Source organism: Vigna angularis, chromosome 7 (assembly GCF_016808095.1).
Source record: "Vigna angularis cultivar LongXiaoDou No.4 chromosome 7, ASM1680809v1, whole genome shotgun sequence".
Classification (NCBI taxonomy): Eukaryota; Viridiplantae; Streptophyta; class Magnoliopsida; order Fabales; family Fabaceae; genus Vigna; species Vigna angularis.
This window is the reverse complement of record NC_068976.1, coordinates 17,256,988-17,283,304: the sequence shown is the minus strand read 5'-3', so window position 1 is coordinate 17,283,304 and position 26,317 is coordinate 17,256,988. Positions and strand designations below refer to the sequence as shown.

The window sequence follows — 26,317 nt, the reverse complement described above, 5'->3', positions numbered from 1 at the left end:
TTATACTAACATTTTAAATATATGATATATAATCTTTGTTTTTTTTAAATAATTGTTGTTTTTTTCTTTTTTATATCCAGTCGTTTATGTCTCAAATATCTTGAATTATCATTATTTTTTTTTTACCATGACATGAAATTCTAAATCAGTGTTTTCTTATGGCCTACTCAAATCATTCACTAATCAACATATATATTAAAATCACTATACTAATAATCTATAGTTTCATGAAATTGATTTTTGCAACATGATTCTTGGCTCTTCCAAAAACATGTCACCCATCATAGGGTCTTCTTTATTTTATGCATATATTTATATTCCTACTTACCACTTAAAAGAATGGTGTATTAGTAATATGCCAAGTGGCTCTTTCCTCAGCCACAGCCATTGGAGTAGATATATAGTTGATAGGACGTAACCAACTCAAGAAAAGCCATTCTAGAAAATAATTAATTATAAAATCAAACTTTATTTTTTTATCCTTTTATAATCCTATTTAATGAATCTCATTACCCAATTTTAATTGTATTTTATCATCACGTATTAATTTAGTTTGTGAATATTTCATCAAATTGTTAAATATTTTCAATCGCCTATTAACATATAAGAAATTTGAAAAAAAAAACATAATTTTGATCATATTTCCTTTTTTTAAATTTTTTTTACATGTTAACATGTTTAATATCGGGAACATATATTAAAATAAAAAAACAACGATGACAAAATTTACACAAAAACAACTTAGTAAAATTTTCAAAATGATGATAGTTTGTTGTGATAGAATGCATGGTTATTCTTAAATATAATTGCATAAAATAAAACCTATAATATATAAAATGAGAAAGACTTCATTATAGCTTTGTTTCTTCTCCTACCTTCTAAAGGATATATATAATTAAACATGAAAAACTTCAACCCTAATTATCTAATTCGTTATGTGAAACCACGTTATCAACCTTGTTAATTAAATAAACCTTGGTCAGTCAAATACACCTAATTGAAGTACTCTTTCATGGTGAAAACCCCTATTAATTAAAAAAACTATAACTTCAATGTTCAAACCGACTCTATTGTACAGTCAATAGTCTTCCTTGAATTAAATATATGTAATTAAATAATGAAGGATTAGGAAGGGATGTATATGAGGTTTTGTGTTTTATAATATGCCCTTAATTGCCTTTTGGAAACACCAGCCTTTCTAATTATGATTAAGAAACAAAACTTGATAGTTTCAATAAAACAGAATATAAAAAATTCCTGTTATTTCATATATTATCACATATATATATATCAAATAATGTGATAATATTTTTTATAACATCATGTTATTTGTACAAAATATGCAACAATGGCTCACAAATTTTAGTGGATCCTGTTTAACTATCCCTCCTTTCAACTACATGTTGTTTATTCAAAATTATTCAAACTTAAGATCGTACTTTCATTTAATTTAATAATATTTCATAAATATTTCCAATTAATTCAGATGTCGTTTTAAATTACTGTGTTCTTTTTGTCAAATTTTGATGAAAAAAATTCTATTCTTTTTAAATAAAGCTAAATAATATTAACTATTTTTTTAATTAGCATAAAAGGTTAGATAATTTTATTTATAACTCAATATCTATCCCACACTAAAATTAAACTCCAAAAAAGATCATACACTCATTTACAAGAACATGAAACATATTCAGAATAATATATCATTTTGTTACATGAAACATATTCAGAAACATGAATTCACAAGTGGGTTGGTAGTTTTTCAAATAATAGAAACACAGAAAAGAAAAAAAGAAAAGAAAAGAAAATAGATGATAGAAACATAAAGAAGCATGAGGCAACCACCACCTACCTGAATTTGATAAGATTGTGGAGAAAGCTCTGAATTGGATAAGTCTGAAATTAAAGCGTGGAAGATTCATTCATTCTTATTGCCATAATAGGTAGAGCACTCAGAAAACTCCAATATATTTTCTATATTATTTCTTTCAATTTAGAATACTAATTAATTCATTATAGGGTTGATATAATATGGATGATTTGAGTATAGTTTGTATCATATTAATTTAAGTTTAAAATCATGAAGCTATATATATATAGATATATATATATATATATATATATATATATATATATATATATATATATATATATATATATATATATATATATATATATATATGAAAGTTTGTGTTTTTGGAGTAAATATTTAATAAAATCAAAGCAAGCAATAAAAAAACCAAATAAAGAATTGAGAAGCTTAACCTTTTGGTGTTTGTGTGTGGGACAGGGATTCCATGATTGTTTTGGTTCCACCAATTATTTCTCACGTGGCATTATGAATTTGGAAAGTGGAATTTATCATGGGTGCATTTTATTAACATATATATGCTTTTCTTGGAAATAATTATGGGATTCATCTTTAATTAAAGTTGATAGTCAAATTAAATCTTTTCAAAATTGGTGATAAGTATTATATAGTTAATAAAATGAGGTTGATTATAATGATAACAAATTATTGGGTCCCCTTTATGCATCGCATCATATATATCATTAGGTATATATAAAAATATTATATTGGAAATTGAAGCTTATCACGATCGAGTGATAGTCAAATAAATTTCTTTCTAAATAATGAATGATGGGTGTTTTAAAATTAATAAATATTGTTAATATCCCATTATTTATTATTAGAAAGTCTTAACTAATTTTTATTAAAAATACTACTTTTTTTAAAAGAGGACATATCTAAACAAATAGTTAAAGAAATTCCTTCCGTTACTTAAAACAATCAATGCAATTTATTTTTTTGAGTAAGTCTTTTTCACAAAAGTATTAATTTATTATACCTGTATATTTGAGGAATTTGTATAATGTGTTGAATAAAACTATTACAAAGGAGTTTTTTATTTTTATTAGTGATGCTTCTCAAAGTTAATTAATTAAATGTGATTCTCGTTTTTACAAGTTTTGAAGCACATAATTAATTAATTTTTTTATGGTATTTAAAATCATCGACTAAAAAGATCAAATTAAAAACAAGATGAAATTGTGAGTTTTTTTTTTTTATAAAAAAGACATAAAAAGATTCAATATGAATGAGTAAATTTATATGAAAAATTAGTTAGGATGTAACTTTCAATCTTTGGTTAAAAATTTTCACCTATTGTATACTTTATGTTTGACTTACCACTAAATTAAATAATCGCCTCTAATATCATAGTAAGGATTTTTTTAGAAAAAAACACTAAAATATTTTATATCAATGAGTCGTGAACAAAAACTTATATAAAAATTCATGACACTATTTTTAACTCAAAATGTTAAACAATAAATTTATAATAATTTTATTTATATACTAATTATTTCTCTCATTTTTACATATAATATGTAACTTTTAACTCATCTTAAATTTTTAATACAAATTACAAACACAAATTATATATGTAAAAACAACCATCTTTATTATAAGTTGATTTTGTAAAAGTAAGTTAAACTTAAGATCTAGTTAATAAAATTGCTATCAAACCATAACATAAAGTTATATAATTTCATATTTTTAGTATAATAAGTACTATAAAAGTCATCTAAGTAACTTTTACTTAATAGATAATATAAAAATTCACATTAGCTGCACATGAAACAATAGTCTTTGAGAGAAGACAAATGGAATGTTTACAATTTTAAAAGAGCAAAAAAAGAAAAGAAAAATAAATTATGGGAATATCCAAATGAAGAATAAGTGAATATTGGAGATAATAATGATGTAAGATATGATGCATTGCAGACATTGATATATGTGATATTATGGTGTGGGAAGGAAGGGGGCACTATATTCCTCTCACATTATTTAAGAGAACAATTCTCCATTCTCAATTCACACCACTTTTCTATATTATTGTTATTATTATCTTATTAGATTGCTTCCTTCTTCACTTCTCCTATCTCTCCTCCAAGTTAGCATAAGATATAACAAAAAGAAAAAAACAAACACCTTTGCATCATCCATATTCATTCAATCACATCATTGAAGGCAAAATCAAATTGTTGAGTTTTCGTGTTATATATGGAAATTGAAGAACAAGGCCTAATAAAGATGAAGTCAAGGTTCTCACGTATCTGTGTCTTCTGTGGCACCAGCCCTGGCAAGAACCCTAGCTACCAACTCGCTGCAGTCCAACTCGGCAAACAACTTGTAAGTCATCATAATGTCACAACACAACTCATTCTTATTCTCTTCTACTCTATCATTAACATTTTCGAACAAAACCATGTTGTTTTCTTTCAAAAATTAAACCATGTTTGTAACAAACACAACTTTGTCTCCACTCTTAAATTCTCTTAATACCATGTATCAAATGAGAATACAACCCTTCAATTTTGTTCTGAATGACTCCTTGTAACTTTTACAAGTTAACTTTTTTTAACAATGTAAATGGTATTGTTTCGATTTATGAGGTCGAAGTTAAGTTTTCTTTCACAAAGAAATTTTAAATTCAAGCTTTAATATTTTGTCTTTAATTCTCTTTTTACCATTCGATCGAGTTGGATGCTACTTACAGAAACCACTTCGATGTTAAAATCTGTGTTTGTATAATGCTTTAACAATAAATGCATAGTAAAAATAACCCACTACTTGAACATCAAACATGTATTTATAGATTTTTGAATGAGTTTATGAGTAGTGTCAGTCTAATTACTGTCAAAACAATAATAATCTGATTTAGGATTAATGTAATTGTTCTTGTTGCTAATTTCATTTATAATCTGACTATCTTTCATTAAATTCAAAAGGTTGTTGATCGTTCAGTCTATGAATCACCGGGAAGCCATAAATATCATAATATTGTAACAAGAGATAATTGAATTAGGGTTAATGGTTGTTAGATTGATGAGGTGGTGAGAGATTAAGAAATGAGAATGAATGAATGCATGCAGGTGGAGAAGAACATCGACTTGGTTTATGGAGGAGGGAGCATTGGGTTGATGGGGCTAATCTCACAAGTGGTGTTTGATGGTGGACGCCACGTGTTAGGGTAATTCTTCATATCGCTATCTCTCTCTTTCTTTCTTTTTCATCTATCACCTAATAATTAATTTCACCATCTTCAACAATTGCAGGGTCATTCCCACAACTCTTATGCCACGAGAGGTATTTTATTTTTTTAATAAATAATTTATCATTAATTTGTAATTAGTGAATTAAATTAGAAACTATAACCAAATTGAATATAGATAACTGGAGAAACAGTAGGAGAAGTTAGAGCAGTATCAGGGATGCATCAACGCAAAGCAGAAATGGCTCGACAAGCTGATGCATTCATTGCTCTCCCAGGTTTGTTCTCTTCTTTTCGAACTAATTAAAAATGCATAAATTATTTTTATTATGTAATAGAACCTAAAACAATTCATGATGTAACATCTTCATTATAATAAATAATAATAAATAATAAATGGATCTGTATATATGTATATCCTTTCAATCAATAACGCAAAAAGTTCCTGTTGCTGCATATGACAGAGAACTCTCCCCTAAGTTATGAAAAAGACTTTTCCTATTATAATTGAAGTTATGATTTGTGAACTTTAATTAAAAAATCATTTTAATTAAAAAAAGGACCAAATATATATATATATATATATATATATATATATATATATATATATATATATATATATATATTTTGTGTTGTCCGTGTTCCTCGCAGAGAAAATAATTTCTCAAGATATCTTTATCAGTAACGGATCATAACTGTCAACTGTATGCTGCAAATTAATGAGATTCCTGCAGCCCTTATGAAGGTTCTATTCATGCATTATTGCATTTGCATAGTTATTTATAGGTAATAGCAACACTGTTTAATTAAGGTAGAAAAAGTGATTAATTATTGGAATATATATATTTTTTAATAATTTTAGGTGGATATGGCACTCTGGAAGAACTGCTTGAAGTTATCACTTGGGCTCAACTAGGAATCCACGATAAACCCGTGAGACATCCAAAACCTAATCACTTAACTTTTTAATTAATTATTAGTATTTAAGGAAGTGGTGGAAATTCGTTAGTGGAACGAAGTTTTTAATTTTAAATATAAATTAAAAATAAATAAAAATATATTTAAGTGGTTATAATCACATATTATAAAGAAAAAGAAAAAGAAATGTGTGTAAAAGAATTAATGAATAAGGGAAAAAATGGTGGCAGGTGGGGTTGTTGAACGTGGATGGCTACTACAACTCGTTGCTGTCATTCATGGACAATGCTGTAGACGAAGGATTCATTACACCAGCTGCCCGTGACATTATTGTCTCTGCCCAAACTGCCCAAGACCTCATGTCGAAGCTTGAGGTTGTACATAACATTGCCATGAAAATTCTCGTTTTTAATTTTTCCATTTTCTTAAAGTAATAAAAAATTTAATTGTTTTCCTTTTTTTCTTGTGAATTTTTTTATTTGATAAATTTTCCAGGAATATGTGCCGAAGCACAGTGGTGTGGCACCGAAGCTGAGTTGGGAGATGGACCAACAGTTATAAAGAGATAACATTGCAGAATGAGATGAAATGAATCTTCATATTTTCTCTTTAGAAAATAGCTTTCTCAATACATTTTGTATTTTCTTAATTACCAACAAATTATGATCAATACAAGAAAATTTCCGTCATTATAGATATTGTGCATATATAGTAAAACTCGCTCCAGTGTTATGAGTCTTCAAATTTCATTGATATTAAATATCTAAATTTATCATAAACGCAAAACTTGATTAAATGTATAAAATAATTATTATTAAAAATTTAAAAGGATGAGTATATTTTTAATTAATGAATTATTATTTAAATCTTAGTAGAAATTGTGTTGAAGATGGAGATGGTGACTCTTGAAAAGATATGTCTTTATACAAATAAGGACGCGTGGAAAATAATTGTTGAAACTTATCTCTATATAAAATGTGAATTTTAAAGGAGAAAAAAATGAAATGTGAATTTTAAAGGAGAAAAAAATGAGAGCAAATAAAATTTCTAATAAATAGAAAACTTATAACTAATAAAAAAGCGTGATTTTGTCTAGATAAAAACATTCATAAATTTTATTTATTTTAGTTAAATACATTAGAAGAAGTTGTAATTCAAATTTATTAAATAAAACACTTTGATAGCATATTTAAAATATAAATACCTAATGTGTCTTTAGATAAGAGATTTGTTGATACAATAATAATGAAATTTAAGTTCAATTTATATAAAATATTAATATCATTTTTATATTAAGGCAATAAATTTATGGGTTTTATGTATTTATTTTATATAGTGTTTAATTTTGTCAAAATGTGAGATTTAGATTTTCAAAAATACTTTATTAAGTTATTTTTTAGTTTAGATTAATTATATTTTTAGTTTCTAAACTATAATACAATTTAATTTTCATTTATATTTCAAACTTTTTAATCATGTTAGGTTCTTTACTTAAAAATAATGGATACAGTCTTTCTAATAAAAAAAACATGAACACTTTTTTAAGTGACAAACAACAAAGTTATACATATTTATAAAACACTAACACTGTATTTGCCTTTTCTTTTTAAGGTTATTGAGATGGAAGACTCCATGTATACATTTATTAAGAATTGGAATCTAACAAAATTAAAATTTGAAATGGAGATAAAATCTAAAATCATGTTATATAGTGTTTCGGTTTATGGGTTGAAATTAGGTTTTCTCACACTAATGATCTTCAAACTTAAAGTTTAGATCAAAATTTAGTCTTCAAACTTCTCTTCACCATTCGGTTAGGTCGGGTGCTACATGTAAAAATCACTTTGATGTTAAAATCAGTGTTTGTCCAAATACTCTTGCAATAAATGCATAGTGAAAAATCACAAACTACCAAGATATCAAATCTGTATTTATAGATTTTGGGATAAACTTTTGATTAGTGCCGACCTAAGTACGATCCAATTCAATAATAACCAAGATTAGAATTAACATAATTATTTTTATTACTAATATTGTTTGTAGTTCGACTTTCCGATCGTTCGAAAGTTTTGCAATGGATTAAGGAGTGTTAACTGTTCAATCACGAGCAATCCCACAATACATAATTTATAAATCAAAATCATAATTAATCTTTTCAATTTTCTAATTTTCTTTCTCAGTTGTGTTTGATGTTTTAGTATAACTTGTTCTTAAAATAATGATTTTTCTTTTCTTTAATAAAATAATTGTTATGCTTTAAAAGAAACATATTATATTATATAGTTTGAGCAAAACTAGATGGTATAGCTTGGTTCACATGTTTATAATTCTTTCTCTTAAACCTAACACTATAATATTATTTAGTGGATTGGTTGTTGACTTTGGCATAACACTAGTTTTGCAATTATAAACCTTTATTTTCTCCCATTAATTATAATAATCTGCAAGGATTAGTGATGGGTGGTGGTGGTTGTTGTTGCTGCATTAAGCTTTCAATTAAAAGATTGATATAGAAAGGCTATGATGGTGACTCATCGAAATGAAGAAAAAATTGAATACTGGATAAAATTAATAGACATTGTTAGAATTATCTTACAATTATTTTAAGCCACTTCCATCATCACATCTTTCTTTCTTTTTCATCTTTTATTTCAAATATTCAAATACAAAGTGATATAATACATTTTTTTTATCATTCCAATAAACTTTTCAATTTGTTTGATTGATACCAATTCAGTTTGGATTTGGATTCTTTAATGATTTTTTTTATGTTGTCCTGTCTTATTACTAATTTAAATATTTTAAAACATGTTAATTTTTTGAAATATATCAAAATCAATATATTATGAAGATAATAAAAAAAAATAACACTTCAAATCCAATCGAGAATTTAGACTCACTTAATTCACAAGAAAAAGAGAAAAAACAACATTTTTATTATTGAATAGTAAAATTAAATATTTGTATCTAAAAAGGTATATAAAAGTATAAACATAGTTCTACCAATAAACAATATTATAACTATATTATTTATAAACAATAATCTAACTCAGTAGTAGACACCCATCTCACTATAAGATCATTGTTTATATATTTTTATTAGAAAATATGATATAAAGTGAGATTTCATTTCTCTAAATTTCAGATAACCTATTTCTATTCTTTTATATGATTTTAAAATGTTTAAAATTAATTTTTATTTCTTTCATAACTCCGATATAATATAATTTAATTAAAAATATCGTGAACATACTTTAATATTATGTTAAAAAGTGAACCTTAAGCTTAATTCAATATTATAAAATCAACTTATAAAATGAAATTTATCTTTACTTATAAATTGACTTTATTTCTAGTCAATTAATTTTCAACATTTCTACTCAATATAAATAAATAAATAAAATTTAAATTTTGAATAAAAGACTTAAATGCTAAATTATTTGTATGGGGGAATATGTTCTTAATACTTATTAGGGTTATTAGGGTTGTTGATATTGTGATTGAGCTTTTAATAATATAGTTTTTAATTAGCAAACTAATTTACTTATTTACATGCAATAAAGTCAATGAATAAATGGTTATGAATTTTGTCCCATATGCATTTTTTTCCATGAAAATTAATTTTAAGGAGAGTTAATAATTGAAGAAAAGATGTGATGGTGACTTTATTCAATGGACAAACGAAGAAGATGACAAGTGTCAAAAACAAAAAGGAAAGGACAAAGTTAATGTGTTAAAACTTTAGTAGGGTTAGGAGAATTTTGACTCTGTTCTTATTCACACAATACAATATTTTTTTTTACTTTTACAATACTAAGATTCTTTTTCCACATCGATAAAATCAAAATTACTATTTAAGAATGATTGCAATCTTTATCTAGTTTTAAGGTTAAATTAAACTTTTTAAAATTTATTTTTTAATATAGTATTTGAATGATATTAAAGTTTATTTTAATATTTGTTATCTCTGTTATTCTATTCTGTCTCAATGTCTAAGAATACATTAAAGATTCCACGATGAGAGATGAAAATCTATAATTTATTAATTATACACCAACTGTTATGCTTGTTGTTTAAAGATGACAAAAAAAAATATAATTATAAAATATAAAAATCGAATATATAATTAGTCATCTTTAAGAAACATGTCAAATATCTCCATCCAACTCATAAATTGAGAGAAGAAATAAGAAAAAAAATTGAATTTATCATATAAAACTTAGTCTATATAATTTCTTTATAAACTAATAAGAAAAAAAATATATATACTCTAGTTTTAGTTTTTTCTTTCCTCCACAAATATTTAGGTAGGAGTTTATCTATTCATATTCTGATTTTATGTTCTTGTATTATTACACAGATGAATTACAAAATGTGTTATATTCGATGTATCATGTTTTTCAAAGTCGCAGCCATTCATTTGGTTTATTCGATTTTGACATGGCAATTTAATTTAGATTAATTAACAAACTTAATAACGTAAACACACTTTACAAATATTGTTAATCACTTTTAGAAGGTAATTTTATCAAGTAATTATCTTTAATGGGAGGAAAAACTCCGTTAAAAGTAATGAAGATTAATTATTAATTAGAAGCTGGGTGTTGTTGATCTATGAAATCTAAATATTTTTATGATGTTTCCTCTGAGGATTTCTTCAAATGTTATTAGGGTAGTTTAATGATTGGAAAATTTGAATTATCAGTCAAAGTGTTTCGAAGAACATAAAATGTTTTCATAATCAAAATACTTAATTAGATTTAGTATATGATCAACTCTAACATGTTATTGTATATGATTCAAACCGATAATAGAATAATCAATTAGAATAAAATATTAGAAGTCACACATCGATTAGAGATAAAGAAGTTAAATTATAATATATAAGTAGGATGTAAACCTCACCATATAAGTCGATTTTGTGGAGTTAAGTTAAACTTAAAACCACTTTCTAATATGATATCAAAGTCATGTTTATACCTTATCCTAACAAGATCTACGTGGACATTCTATTCCACCCGTTGTCGGACTACTATCAAATCACCCATTAATTTGAGTTAGACTTAAATCCACTTTCTAATATAAATATACGAAATAATTATTCGTATATGCAAATAATCAATTAGGTTTTGAAATAATAAACTAATTTAAGTAAAACTAACGATAATCTCTTGCACGCCTGATTAATTAAATGAAGGATTTCAAGTATTTTTTTTTAACTTTTCATTATACAAATAATTGATTAAATTAAGTGAATAATCCATTACTATCTGACTGAATTATTTTCAGGGTTTTTTAAATTTTATTTTATAGCAATTGGTCCACATTCCACAAAAAAGTTTGTCTAAAAGTAACCATTGTGTGGCCTTTTCCTTGTGTACATATGTGTTAATGGATTTTGATTTAATTTCCACCCTTAGTTTCACATCAATATAAAAATGTGTAGACATCAAAATATAGAAATAAGAATAATATTTTTTTTCTTTATGCTCACATGTTGTAATAGACTTTGATTTCAATTTCCCTTCTTAGTTTCACATCAATCCAAAAATGTGTAAACATCGAAAAATAGAAATAAGAATAAAACTTTTTTCCTACACGTGCCTTTTTATTCAGTAAATACTTATTCTAGTCATGATTATATAATTGTGACTTATCAAACAATTTTGAGAATATAATAAAAATTGCAACATGATATTTTCTATTTACATTTAGTGAATAGATGATATCTACAACTTAACAATAGTTAGCTACTCCAAATAAATAAAATTAGAGATTTATCTGCTAATTTCATCTAATATTTAATCATTATTTTATTAAGTTTAAGAATTTTTTTCTTATATATTATCTGTATGAATTCCTTACTTAATGATATATTGATTTGATAAGTTATAAATCAAACTATATAAAAGACCTCACATTACATCTAAAAAAAACTTAAATATAATACATTTATAAATCTTTTATTTTAACGATACTAATCATATGAATCATGAGACTCTAACTTCATATATGAATGTTTCACATTTATAATAAAAAGTTACTAAAGATTCTAATTTAAGTATTTTAGAACAAATGATTTGAATATTTTCATCTTGAATTTAAAGAAATATTACAATAATGATAATACAACAATAATTTTATACATGATATTTCTTTAACTGTACAACTATTTAAAGAGAGGAGGAAAATCTTCGTATTTAATTTTATACTAGACTAAGTATGTGTATTTTTACTAGTGGAAATACCTACTCTATTTGTCTCCTCACATTTTATATTTTTTTTGGGCAGATGTGAAATTTGATATTTTTAGTTTAGATATGTTTTAAATTCCTTTAATGTAGTTTAGTTTTATTCTTTGTAAAAGAACATTTTTTAGATCCTGGACTTTTTTAGCTTTTTCCATTAAGTTTAATTAATTGAGTTTACTGTATTGATTAACAAAATAAAAAATATTAATTAAGATAAAAATAATTATAAATAATTAGATTATTTTAACGTGTAATGAATTTATTAATTTATTTATATGATGTATTCGCATATATATTATTTCAATCTTTAATATGTTATAAAAATAAAACTTCATTACTTTTTAACAATATATTCTCCTAGCAAACTTAAACACTAACCATGCAATATGACTGGTGGTAAAGGGATCCGAGTAACTTGTCATATTTAATACAACTTTAGGAAATTGTTAAATTTTTTCTTTATATTTGGACGAAAAATTTCAATAATTTTAAAAAATTAAAATACATATTGTTACTTACATAAAAATGAATTTTTATACAAACTGCGCTATTTTAAAAAAAAAATATGATTTAAAAGAGAAAAAACGATTAAACAATATTATAAGTAATAATATTAAGCAACATTATTTTTTGGGCAATATTAAGTAACATACTAGACTTGCACACTTTTAATATTTACCATAAACGTAGCAAATTTTGTGTGAAGTGTTTAAAAGTAGGTGATATTGTAAGACTGCAAAACTAAGATTAATAACATTTTTAAGCAATGAAGAATGTGCTATTTTAAAGAAATAATAAACATAAATATAGATGGTTTGATATTATTCAATTTCAGTAAAGGCCTTTGAGTTTTGTGAAAACAGTAGCATAGGAAGCTGCATTAGGTTATCTGTAGCTCCTTTCAAAAAGAGATAAGAAAACACGATGAATTGAATAGCCTATAAAGTAGGAAAATGTTTACAACCTGTGTTCTAGAGATAATAAGAGAAAATGCAGATACAACTCTGAACCATCAACTAATTGAGAAAATATATATGGTACAACTTACTGAATGAGTCTATTGGCGATCGTAACCGGGTGGTGGCATTGGATTCCTGTTTCCTCTTCTATCTAATAAAGAAAATTGATTGGACGAATGATGACCGTATTCCCTGTTTCCACTCTGATTGTTTCGTGGACTCCAATTCTGATGGGTTCTAGATGGTTGGAAGTTTTGGCTGTGGTGAATAACTTGGTGATGATGACTAACATCATGATGGTGACTAGCATATCCACCTTGCGTATTGTTCATAAACCCGGCGTTCTGATTGTATCCTGACGATTGATATCCATGCCTTAAACTACCACCAGTACCCTGAAGCTGATTTCTTTCATAATGATGTGATCCAGGGTGTTGATAGTCATTTCTTTCGTAAGAATTTGATGGCTGATGAGGATTGTATGCTACGGGGGGTGGTAGGTATTGTTGATTATAGCCATACTGCTGAGCAGTAGGGACAGCATTGTAAGGTGTAAAGTGGGGTCTGCCATGGAGTGAGGGAGCAGGAACAGGGGGCATTGCAACGTATCCTGGGTGTGATTCATAACCATAGGAAGATACCGGTGGCCGATGACCCATTGGTGCAGGATAAGATATAGGTGGTCCATTATGTGGGTGACGGTAGCCATTGGAGTCAACCTTCGCCTGTAAGGAATTGAGAATGAGTCTGTGTGCAGACTCTCCAAGCTCCCGGCCAGAAGACCCTGGAGGGTTTCTCCTGATATAGAAAACCAGATCCCCGGTCAGTTTCAGCCAACTAGATGACTGGATGCTGCATGCAATACAACAGTAAATCATAAATTTAACTCAAAAGAAAGCCTTACCTCCCATTTTCATTGTAATGTCTCCTACCTGAATCCTCATGCCATAAACCACGGTCAGGCTGTATATCCCCAACGGTAACAGACTGTACACAGCATATAATTTTATTTTTCCACCAGCATTACAGTATAAGTAGACAAAACACAAATAAGTATGCTACTTTAAACAGAGTAGGGTCCTAATGTGGCAACCTTTGAAATTAAAAACTACATTGGGAAAGGGACTTGGAAATTAGAGGGTATAAACAAGGATCTGCTACTAAATTTAATACCTTAATAGGAAATTTAACTCCTTGTGGCGGTCGGGAAATGTGTTTATGAGCATCTGGAAGTCTATATATTGCGCATCTGAGCAAAAAGGTACGAAAAGGAAAATAGATAAATCTGACTGAGTTACAGATCCAAGACAATAAGATGTGTTCTTGTTGAATAATACCCAGCATCGACAGACTTACATAACTTGATTGTCCATGATATCTTCCATGCTTGCAACAGGAGACCTAAAGATAGGAGGGCAAGGTTCTCCACCGCATAAAGATAAGTAACCATTCATTCCACCACTGCATGTATCCCTAAATAACATCAGAAAATAGTCCAGCAGGATATTAAAAATGTCTTTTCAAAGTTAAATTTATATGAAGTAAACAAACTTGACCATTTCATACATTTGAAAACTGTTGTGAAGTTCTAAAGCAACAGCTATTCTGTTTGTCTTTGCGGAAAAAAAAATCATCTTTTCACAGAAGTGCTTCTATGCTAACCCTAAAATCATTACCCGCTATAAGAACTAACATGGCCTACTCACTTTATCATAATATATTAGTATTCTTTTCATATCTCAACATTTAATTTCCTAAACAGGGATAGTACCAATTCCAGTCTAGTCCTGACACAAATAACACTTTTTGTTCAAAATGTCAATTATTGGGTAAAAATTGGTTACTTCAAAATTAACCACCAAGCGGCTAAACCACTTAGAAAATAACTACGAAATCAACTGGAATTTCAGCAGCATTTAGCTTATTGGTGATAAATGTTCCACTACCCAAACCCACATTTCGATCAACTATCTTGCGTGTTATTTTTATTGTATTGTCTTCTAAAGGGACAAGTTTTGCATGTCTAAGTTAAACTTTCAATTAAAATTTAATAATTAAGAAATTCTGTATTAATTGACTTGTTTGTCAAAATAAATCCCGCTACACATTATCACAAAAGGTTGAAAAACAAAGGCCTCAATTTTTTTCTTAAGGATTTAAATCAGTGTGTATATCCCATACATCTTCAAAGATCATATTAATGCCACATCATAATCCCAATACATTTTGTGACGCGTGAGAATAAATAATATTCCATCAGATGCACTACTATAACATAAACAAATTTGCTTAGAAAATGTCAAAGCATTAAGCACCAACCTTTCTATGGGATTGATTTTTTCCTTCACCAAAGCCCGTTCGTTGTTTGACATGTTTTTACACTTGTTGTCCAGTGTACTTATGCATGCAGAGAGAGGGTGACAAGAATTCACAAAGAGCAAATCATACATTATAGCATTCCGTCGCTTTTCCTCTGGCTTTTGATTTTTTTTAATAGAAATAGGATATAGAAAAAACATAAGCTATAGATTAGTAAACATTTGGGAGGTGAGATGAATTACAAACAGCAAGTTGAACCAGATGTGCATGCATTTAAGCTCAAAGGAGGACCAAGACATACCGTTAAAAAATTTTCAATCTTCTGAACTTCTGCGAGAAGACGCTCTTCATCAATAAAAGGTAACTTAGCAATACCCTGTAAAGAGGAAGGAAGATATTATCAACTGCGATGCAGCCATATCTAGAAAATATTAAAGAAAAAATGCAGGCAACATAAATTTGGATCGAACCTGCCAAGCAAAGCGTTTTCCATTCATGTCAACTTCAAAATCTGAGACAACATTAATATTAAGTAGGGATCAATCCTGATAACACAGTAGAACTTCTAAAATTTACATTAATAGACTTTGACGAAGTCATACCAACAGGATAAAAATCAATGATAGGTGAGTTTAGTTCTGTCATAAGTCTCCTATACGGCTCAGGAAGAGCATGAGAGCTGCAGATATGTCATAGTACCAATGTTATTACACTAACAGAGTTTAGAGTGCTAACAACAATAATAAGTTAGGGTAGCAAGCAAACCTGGCAGCAGGAAAGACCCCTAGAAGCTGGTCAAATGGTTTGAATGGGGTTCCCAGCTTAAAACTAATATCAAGTTCACCAAGGTCCTTGAGATCAGACGCAAAGGGGGCATAGTGATATGGATAAAACCTATTTTATAACACAATAAATATGGTAAAATAAGACTAGGAATTCTTGTAGATGTAATCTAGATTCTAAACAACTTGAAATTCACAGGCAAGAGAAGTATTTAATATTTAATAATGGGAATTATTAGTCAGATATTTTCCTATCAAATCATATCATATCTCCCTATTTAATATAATATTTAAACCATATTCCTAACACTCACTCTCAAATTGGAGCATATGTGCCATATGAGACAAACCTGTAACAAATGTTAAAAAGACAAAAGCCCTTGAGAGAATCATGTCAGCGAGTTGGTTGCTGAAGCTGACATAGTAAATAAGGAAGGAACTGATATCTTTAACATTCCCTCAACTTAGACCATATGTATCATCTTGTTTCTTAAAAAAACCAAAGGACATGGCGGCTGTTGAAGAGCAAAAAAAATGGCTGGAGATCATAATGCTTGTCAGGAAATAAAAAACAATACTCAGCCGACTGAGAGAAAAATGTTTGTAATGTTTAGGGAGTGCGCTAGCTACAGGGGAGCAAAGATACTCAGAAAACAGCACAGAGAGAACAACGGCTGAGGGAGAAAGAAAATAGGTATGTGCATGACATTTTACAAGAAACTAGGATACTAAATAGTAAACCAAGCAATACCTTATGGATCTGAACATTATAACAAAACATGAGCAGCCATACTGGGAACCAAGTTGGTACAACAACAAAATCTTATCCCACTATGTTCCCCAGAAGCAGGTAGATAACAAATATTAAATACACTAAGCTTACTTCCCCAAATGTTAATACCAAAAAAAACACTTCAAAGTAAATACATATCTAGATTACCATAAAATTTTAGCATCTTCTTTTCTGCTAAAAGCACGAAAGTCAATCAAATAGAATAAACCCCCTATTAAGAAAGGTTTATGTGAGGAGGAATAGAGAAGTAACGAGGGTTTATTCCTTTGGTGTATATCATAACCATGTACCAGACTGACAGTAGTTAACTAGGGTAAAAAATAATATAAATAGACTGAAAAGAAAGGAGGGAAGGTGTCAGAAATTGTAGGAGGGCATCCTTAGGGACAACAATGGTCTCTAGAATGAGTAAGGGTGTACTTTTTCTCTGTTTTCCTCTACTCTGCCACCACACTGGTATTGTGTCTGGGCAGAAGAATTTCCAACGCAGATTATATTATGTAACCAACCTGAACCAGTTGCTAACATAATATCAAGAATCGGACCTGAAGGACCTTAGTCACTAATACACAAATTCACCAAAAATATTAAAGGGCTTTGATCAAGAAACTGCAGCAGAACAGTGAAAGGATAGGCCAGGAACTATAAGCAAGCATCACACAGTGTTAGTCCTACCATCAACCAAACAAGTGTTAAAATGAAGCATTCATCATAAAATTAGGTCATCACAAATTTGATGGGTGAGGAAGAGAAAAATACCATGGTGACAAATTAAAGATAAAGGAACGGCAACATAATTTCAGGATTACACAGTTAATCACAAGAAACAAAAGAAGGAACTTACCAGTTCCAAGAACAAACACCTTCGTAATAATAGTGCATCACCCAACATAGGCCTTCAGTGTACTTCAAGACCTGAAAAAAAAAGACTGCAATAAGAAAACCTAGATCTCCAAATGAATCTGATAGTATATAAGAGGGGGTGGGGGGTTTAGTTAAGATAGTTAGAATTTTAGAGGGGTTAGCTAGATACAAATAGGGAAGAAGAATGGGAGATTCAGATTTGTTATCATTTTAAATTGACCATTGGCTTTTTGTGAGAGGGAATCCCTTAGAGTTGTTGCTATTTTCATCTTATTCGATGAAAGTCTTTCTTATCTCTCTCACTTCAAATCTTGAATCGTAACAATAGTTATGACCTGCCAGATCTTCAAAGGCAAAGAAAGTATTATATACAAGAATACTTTGGGATGCAACAGCTATGATAGAAAAGATAATTATGGTAGCCATATCTTTGAAAGAAAGACTATGATGAAGATCCAAGAGGGGCAACCAACAATCCATGAACAATTACAAGAGCCAAGACAAAGTCAATGGAGAAGATAGGATTGAACAATTGTTGGGAGCTACAACATGAGATGACCAAGATAAAAAATTAAATAGGTTGAAGGAGATACTAGGGAATGCTTGGAGCTTCATAGGATGGAAGAATTTGTTTCTACTAGCAATTATATTTTTCTCTGTGACCTAAGCCAAGAGAGAAGAAACAAATTAACCTAAGCTTAGAAATATTCCCAACTAATTTAAGTTTTAATAAATGGACATAAGCCAAATCAGAGCCCAGCATCACTAAGGAGTATTTTTCCATGCCTAGGTTAGGTTGCAGACAAGCAAGGCCCTCTACTTTTACACTAGGTGTGCCATGCGCATGCTTAAAACATGTTCCTTCCTCTCCTGGCCAAAAAGGAGCACCAGTATACATGCTATAGGTGTGACTTCCTTTTGAAATTTGAACTTAGCACCCATGTAAGCTTCACGCATAACTCCATGCGTTTTTTGGCTTAGCGTTAGTCCTACACGCAAAAAGAGTCTCCTCCCTTCGTCTCTGGGATAGGCTATAAAAGCATCACACTAAGTCTCTTTTGAATGAATAGAAAATTGAGAGAAATTTTTCTCATGTTAGTTTGAAACTCTTTCAATCAATACTTATATTGAATTGCTTAAGTGGATTTACGCTGCTAAACTTGGATGATTGGATAGCTGGTGACATGTTGAGTGCAGAGGTGAAGAGAAATTAAGCAACACCCATAGAGGTCCAGATTATTCAGAATTTGATTTCACCTGGAACTCACCAGAGCCATTGAACCCAATCTTGCATACAAGGCGGCGGGTTTCTCCCAGCAAAAGATAAAATGGGTGTAGTTGTCTTCCGGCAATCAAGGAAAACTTGACTAGTGTATTATTTCAGTGTGGAATTCCAGTTTTCAAATTCCAATCTTGAGGAAATTAACGAAGGGTGTATAATTGAGATAGTTAGAATATTAATGGGTTAGTTAGTAAGACAGGTTAGTATGATATAAATAGCAAGATATAAATAAGAGAGATTAAGACTTGGGAAGGGGAAACCCTTGGAGGAGAGTTTTCTCTCTTACTGTTCTTTTCATCCTATTCAGTAACAATCTTACTTTTCTTTTTCTCATTTCAATTAAAGGTTCCTGACAAAATAAAAACTAATAAAATTTTGATTCATTAACTTACAACATCTTTCCGTATCGCTTCAAGTTCCTCAGGAGTTTTAGCAGAAAATTTTTCCTCATAATACCTCTCTTTCCAGCCTGGTTCTCCCAACTTAATCTGTCGAAACCAGCAATATTAGCTAAATGAAGTGAAACAACTTCAGGTTAAACATATGATTTAGTTCCTATTATGTAACAAATTCTCAATTTAGTCTGTATGCATAAAATCATGTTAGATCAGTTCTATTTCATGTTTTGAGCAAAGGTTTTTCCAGGACTTGATTGAAAAAATCTTAAAAGTGAGGAAAATGTGAATACAGGGTAAAGTAGGTTATATAATAATGGAGACATAATTAAGAAACACTTCCAATTTTAAATATTTAAGAAATCCTTCCAATTTTTTTCCTTCGTTATGAAATTTAAGTAGTCAACATCAATCTAATTAAAGGAAAACTAAAATACTAAACAAAAAGACTATAAGAACTCTACATTTTTACCTTGTCCTCTTCAGCATTTTTTGAGTTGAATACATCCGCTTTCTCACGAAGTATCTCCTTCAATTTTGTTTTCAATTCATCTTTATTATCTTGAGCCTGAAATGTAAAAGAATACTAAACTCAGACAAGACACAGAGGACCTAACCAGATCATTGTAAAAACCTTAGAATAACAATTATTTGACAAGATAACAAAGTGCATCTAATTCCTCGCCAGGCTCATACCCAGTAATAGGTTAGCCCATATATTAGTTCTAAAGAATGCCTCTCCCGAAGCAGGAAAACATACTTCTATTTCAACACTATTCTCGGCTTCAACAATAGCAGCAGCAAGAGTGGCTCCCGAAGATAACCTAGCCACTTTATGGGGCCTCTCAGAGGTTTCTTTATGGTATTTTTTAACTGATGAGGACACTTGAGAGTTATAATGCCCAGCTTGCTGAAATGGTGATGGTGTTGGAGCTGAAGCAAGACGAGAACCATGGAATCGTGAAACTGCAACTAAAGACTCTGGTTGAAATTGAGGCTCGGTATCATCTCCCCTTTTTGCCTGTGCCTTCTCACGCTTTATTCTTTCCACTTGCCGCTGAATGAAGACAAATAAATGCAAAGAATAACTTCAAAACATGCACTCAAGCATCTATGTTTAAGAAGAAAATTATATAGATTAAAAAAAATTATCTCCCACTCTTTAAAAAATGTTCCCGTCAATTATGAGAAAATTTGAACAGTCACACTTCCTCAATTGTGTGACATACACATTCTACCAATAGGCACAAATTGATGAACTCTTTCTATGTAAACTTTAAAGGGTGAGTAAATGCAATGCAACTGAACAAACCTGATGCAATCGACCTCTTTTCTGGAATATTTTATCTTCATAAGATCCAACAGCCTGAATGAAGTGCTCCACCCTGCTTAAGTTTATCTAAAAAGAGGCAGGAAAGAAAAAGACAATGTCAATGATTATGTGGACGAAAAGTGGCACAGCATTTCAAGCAGATCCCCACCATTACTACCACATACCGTGCTACCATTGGTTAAATAACCACCCAATTCCCTAAATTCTTTCTTGTATACAGCTATCAGCAAGTTGATTGCACCCTATGTAGAACAAATGAAATTCCAAGAAATAGATCAGTTACATAATCTAAAGCAGCATATAAAACATTACACTTCAGGTCAGTTAATACATGGCAAATATAATAACAAAATAATTACTGCACTACATAAAAAATTAAGAAATTTAAAAGGATGCTAAAGATTAGGACTTCTTTCTGCCTCAACAGTGAGACCATTCTTGAAGTATAGGCAGCAAGAAAATTCAGATCCATTTATCTGCACTATGCAAAATGATTTAAACTATGCAAAATGTTTAAAAATAATTCACAATCATTTTTTGTTTTACTCAATGAAATCAAATAGAACTGATGTTTGAATAACAGATAACATTCTCAACAATTTTACCACAACCCATCCGAAAGGTCATATTGATATGATAACACCTGACTTCTTGTTTCATTAATACATGTCAAAGTTAAACCTAAAACCCAAATTCCCAACTTCACCTAAACTGAATACACAGCAGCATACCTCATGAAATTTTTTGGTCACTATAAATTAAACTATAAACTCTAAAACATTTTCCGAAAAGAATATATGAAAAGGCAAACAGATATGTTATCTCAAAGCTATTACTACTTTTGAAAACCATAAAGACTGACCCATAGACCATACCATATATCTTAAAAGTGTTTTGATTCAGTGACATACAAAAATGTAGGCTAGCCACTTCTAAAGTTTTTTTTGTTTGCCAAATATATAACATTTGTTTGCCTCCATGTAAAAGCTTGAGCTTTTGGGATCGTGTTCATACTGGTAAACTACAAAATCCTGAAAAAACTGTCGCATGCTTTAAATTAACTTAAATTTCAGAGCAAGGTAAAATTATTTTGATACTCTATCCGGGCTTCAGCTCAAAGCACTTCAGCCTTGTCCGACCCAACAATTTAGTCTTTCCAGATAGTTAGTTCCTTGTTATTTAGATAGAAGAAACCCATCATTTTCAAGATTGACCCAAATTATTGAAGTTAGGTACCAAAATCCAAACCAGGGGAAAAAAACCGCTCCATATTTTGTCCAATACCAATTACAAGTCAAGGACAAATCCACAATTAATGCTTACAAAATAGAAGAGCAATCCTGAAATTTGATTCAAAGCAAGTATACAGAAAGTAGGAGAGAAAGACTAAGAAATAGAATACCAGACCTCACGAATCTCTAGTGTAGGCATATGTGGAAGAAAGTCATTGCCGACGAAAAAGCACATGAAGATAAAATCATCCACAATGCATTCAAAATCAAACTCGAAAGGAGGATTAGGTATTTTCATCTCATACTCCAGATATTCTCTTAGAGTCCAAATATTCAGGAACTACAAAAGAAAAAAAGGAAGTAAAATTAAGGACTAAATACCAAAAGTGTCGTCATATTCAATATAAGATATGAATTTCATATCACAAATCCTGACCTGGTATGGCTTTTTAGCCACGATAGCCTCTCCTTTTTCATCAAACTCTCCTGCCTTTCTTTTTTCCTTTCCTTCACAGTTTGCCGCCAAATGGCCCATCTGACCACAGAGGAAGCATTTGTCTTGTCCAGGAGTAAATACAACCTGCAATAACACATTATTTACCAATGATTCAATCACTCACAACAACTAATGGAAAGAAGCCAAAAATATTGCATAAAATTTATATCAATCATCCTTCAATGTCAACATCATATACTTATTTGACTACTCTAATAAACTCCAATTCAGATACAAAGAACAACTCGATAGACACAAACCTCTCTAAGAATTGAAAAATGAACTTCATGGGTAGCCAATGCCAACATAATCAAATCGGCATCCTGTCATCCAAACACATCATAGGAATTTGTTAATTACAATCATGCTAAATAAAGCAAAGAAGATAGAGTGAAAGTAGAAAAGAAGTTAGATTTTCTTTTCTTGATAAACAAAATCAAAGTTGAATTTTGGAGAGTAAGAAGATGAGGAAGTAAGATGCGTACCAAACCATATAGGCAATGTCGTGTATTTGGATCAAAACCATTAAGATTTCTCTGCAGGCGGATATAGGACATAATCTTATGCTCCCCTTCACCAGGAACATTTGCATCAGAAAGAATAACCTGCGGACACAAACATAAACCATGACATCAGTGAAGATTCCCCATCATGAGACGCAATTGCCACTGCCAGACAGTTTATATAAAATGAACTCTCTACCTTAATATTTTGCCAACCAGGGTCGTTGTTCAACCTAAGATGAACATAGTACTGAAGTGCAATTGACAAAACAGCCATAAATTCAGTTCCAGGTGTAATGACATTTGAATCAAACGTCTGTGACTCTGCTTTAGGCGGAAGCTTTCTGCCCTCCTTCTCAAATTCCTCCCTTAACCTTGCTTCTTCAGTAGCCTATCACAAAATAGAAAAACAGGCAAACAAGCAAAAATCATATCTACACATCTTATCAGATATTTCACCATTTTCTTGACAGATTAAAGTCGCTCACATAACATCAGTATCATAAGACTAAGGGTGAAAATAAGTAAGGCTATCCCACAAGAGTCTACCATTGGCTTACATCAGGCGTGGACCAGGCCTTTTTAAAAAGTTAGTCAGGCCTGGATTTAAAAAAAAAAAAGTCTATTTGGTCGAAAACATCAAACATCAGGACATTCAAAAAGCCTTTTAGGATTAACATGGCAGCATTTTTAAATAGTCATTTTTTATGGTACTATTATTATAGTGTATTAAAATCATATACATATATATATATATATATATATATACCTTTCTTAATAATTATGCTAGTTAAGCGACATAAAATGTCAAACTCATAAGGTTATTGAAAGATCAATTCATACGTTGTTTATGCATAATTATATATATAATAAGGCCAACAATGCATATATTGCATAATAATATAAGAAAATTGAAACTTTTAATGACCTAATGCAGACCAATAATGCAATAAATCCACAAACATTTTAAAGACCTTATAATACAATAAAGCAAAATAGGCTTTTAAACAGGCTCGTAGTTCAGACAAGAATTTTAGACAAGTGAGCCAAGGTCTTCTAAAAAGACCTATGACAATTAAATATGTCAGGAGGCTCAAGCTTTATTTTTAAAAAAAATTTCAAGTCGAAACCTAACAAAGCCTCATCTACCCAGCATATTTCTACTCCTATATAAGAAAGTAACAATATTAACCTCAAAGGAAGGGATCAAAGCAAGAATCGCTAGCAGTAGCCACCCCACTCAGATACAAGAAAACTTCATTTTATCCAAATAACCCTACCACCCAATTCAAGAAATATTTGACCAGTACATGTAGCAAGCCACAAAATTATGATAAAAAGAAAAGTGTGTTGATTAATGGTTAAATACTTGAGACGAAGACCAGAATATGAACTATATATATGAGTAACCGGACAACCTCAAAGTTCAAGCTTTCAATTACCCACCAATGTGGTATGCAATTGATTCAACCTAATTGTTGATAACAGCCAAGAGAGTACGTTTACACAGAATCCACGCTAATTGCTAGCTAGAGATATGTTATTCATACAACATCACTTTTTGTTTCTATCTCTCCATCATTAGTTACATCTTTTACTTCTCTATTTCTTTCTCCCTATCAGTCGTAAAATCTGTTGTTCAAATAATATTTCCTTGCTACATTATAAGAAACACGAAAGAACGAAGTCTATAATGAAACCCAAAGAATCTAGAACCACACAAAACCTTACTAAGGATTAAAAAAATTACAAATGACCAAAATACATACCGCGTCAGCTGCATCTTTCGCAGCCCTAAACCGCCTAGACCGTTGCTGGTTCATTTTCGCCCTCGGCGCAACACCATCTACATCAAGTCAAACCAAACATAACAAATAAGCCCCACCAGCAACATAAACAACACAACTACAAATTACAAAGCACAAATAATAAAAACGAAGCAACAAAAACTCACCAATAGCCATGTAGAGGAGCTTCCGCGGCCGCACCATAACGAACAGCCTGTCAATGTAGTCAAACATGCACTCAAACACCTCATCGAACGACGTCGGAGAAGGCTGCATCGAAACACACAACGTGTAATCATCGTCAAACTCGCATGCTTGAAATTCAATAAAATATAAAACAAATAAATAAGTTATTGAGAGGAATTCGCAGTAAGATTGAAGAAGGAGGATAAAAGCTACCCTATCCTCCGGGTGAAAGCAGGGATGAATGATGCCATTCATGTCGAGGTAGAGGTTATCGTATTCGATGTTGTTAGGGTTCTCCTTGCTCGTATCGACCGGGATTTGAATGCCGTCGATGACGACTGGTTCCTCTTCGATCGCGTCCACAATCACCATCGGATACTTCTCGGCCAGCCACCGGTAGAAGGCTGGGACTCCCATCTTTCCGTCGCGAACTCAGATTCAATTTGCCGAAAGCGAAAGTCCCTTATCCAATTCACTTCTCTCTCAAATCTAAACGCAGAGGAAGAAGAATATGCGAAACAAGTAAACACTGATTCCTCCACTGCGCTCGCGCGAGTTGGAATATTGCGAGGTACAGAACGGAACGAAACGACGATGCTGCCCTTCACCAAATTCGCAAGTGCAATGGAAGTTCAATATTTAACAGGGGCTTTTTTGTCTTCCTGAAATAGGTCATTTAGGTTTCAATACTCATCCATGCTGAGTTATTTTTCAATAGAATTTAAATAAAGTATTATATATAGCATATATATATATATATATATATATAATACTCTATTAAATATATATGTATATATATATATATATTTATATTTAAATACTCTATTAAATACTATATAAGTTATTTTAACTTAATTTTAAAGGAAAGGATTTCTATTAACTTTATCGAAGGTTTTTTTTCTCCTGGAATATTTAAAAGTTCATTTTGGTGTTTTGTCCGAAGTAAGGTGGAATTTGAAAAGTTTAATGTAAGAAATGTTGGAATAATTTGAAAGTATTGTGCTAATTTGATCAGAGTGTCACAGATTAAGAGGATTAAACCAATTTAAATAAATATAAATTAAGAAAGTAAATAAATAAATGGAACAATTTAACCTTATTCAGTCAACCTCCAAGTCACCATTTTTTACCATTTGATCAATCAGACGGGGTAGGGTTGG

The 26,317-nt window shown here is 30.2% G+C and overlaps 2 protein-coding genes across 3 annotated transcripts; one reads left to right on the top strand and one right to left on the bottom strand.

Moving 5' to 3' along the window:
* The first annotated feature begins 3,862 nt into the window (after positions 1-3,862).
* On the top strand, positions 3,863-6,664 carry LOC108337573 (cytokinin riboside 5'-monophosphate phosphoribohydrolase LOG3). The gene is made up of 7 exons (XM_017574128.2): positions 3,863-4,195; positions 4,939-5,036; positions 5,122-5,152; positions 5,236-5,335; positions 5,920-5,990; positions 6,206-6,349; positions 6,471-6,664. The coding sequence occupies exons 1-7, from the start codon at positions 4,067-4,069 to the stop codon at positions 6,534-6,536; spliced, it is 639 nt and encodes a 212-aa protein (XP_017429617.1). The 5' UTR covers positions 3,863-4,066; the 3' UTR covers positions 6,537-6,664.
* Positions 6,665-13,138: 6,474 nt separating this feature from the next.
* Positions 13,139-25,757, bottom strand: LOC108338222 (5'-3' exoribonuclease 3). Of its 2 annotated transcripts, none has more exons than XM_017574980.2 (23): positions 25,371-25,757; positions 25,139-25,241; positions 24,954-25,030; positions 23,384-23,575; positions 23,167-23,286; positions 22,942-23,004; positions 22,622-22,765; positions 22,361-22,525; positions 21,118-21,195; positions 20,933-21,019; positions 20,381-20,677; positions 20,093-20,188; positions 19,618-19,713; positions 17,924-17,994; positions 16,270-16,398; positions 16,107-16,183; positions 15,975-16,015; positions 15,806-15,880; positions 15,505-15,662; positions 14,542-14,658; positions 14,359-14,434; positions 14,090-14,172; positions 13,139-13,983 (listed from the first exon to the last, which is right to left on the bottom strand). In XM_017574980.2, the coding sequence occupies exons 1-23, from the start codon at positions 25,572-25,574 to the stop codon at positions 13,284-13,286; spliced, it is 3,249 nt and encodes a 1,082-aa protein (XP_017430469.1). In that variant the 5' UTR covers positions 25,575-25,757; the 3' UTR covers positions 13,139-13,283. The 2 variants fall into 2 exon arrangements, with proteins under 2 accessions (XP_017430469.1, XP_017430470.1); XM_017574981.2 differs by having other exon boundaries at positions 14,542-14,646.
* Between the last annotated feature and the right edge of the window lie 560 nt (positions 25,758-26,317).

What these genes read in the sequence shown, in the direction of transcription:
- LOC108337573 (XM_017574128.2), top strand. Translation starts at nt 4,067, where the DNA reads ATGGAAATTGAAGAACAAGGCCTAATAAAGATGAAGTCAAGGTTCTCA. An exon ending in TGCATTCATTGCTCTCCCAG is followed by an intron (nt 5,336 to 5,919) that starts GTTTGTTCTCTT and finishes TAATAATTTTAG; the next exon opens with GTGGATATGGCACTCTGGAA. An exon ending in TAGGAATCCACGATAAACCC is followed by an intron (nt 5,991 to 6,205) that starts GTGAGACATCCA and finishes AAATGGTGGCAG; the next exon opens with GTGGGGTTGTTGAACGTGGA.
- LOC108338222 (XM_017574980.2), bottom strand. Translation starts at nt 25,574, where the DNA reads ATGGGAGTCCCAGCCTTCTACCGGTGGCTGGCCGAGAAGTATCCGATG. An exon ending in AGAATAGTGTTGAAATAGAA is followed by an intron (nt 20,189 to 20,380) that starts GTATGTTTTCCT and finishes TTTACATTTCAG; the next exon opens with GCTCAAGATAATAAAGATGA. An exon ending in CATTGATTTTTATCCTGTTG is followed by an intron (nt 16,016 to 16,106) that starts GTATGACTTCGT and finishes ATGTTGTCTCAG; the next exon opens with ATTTTGAAGTTGACATGAAT.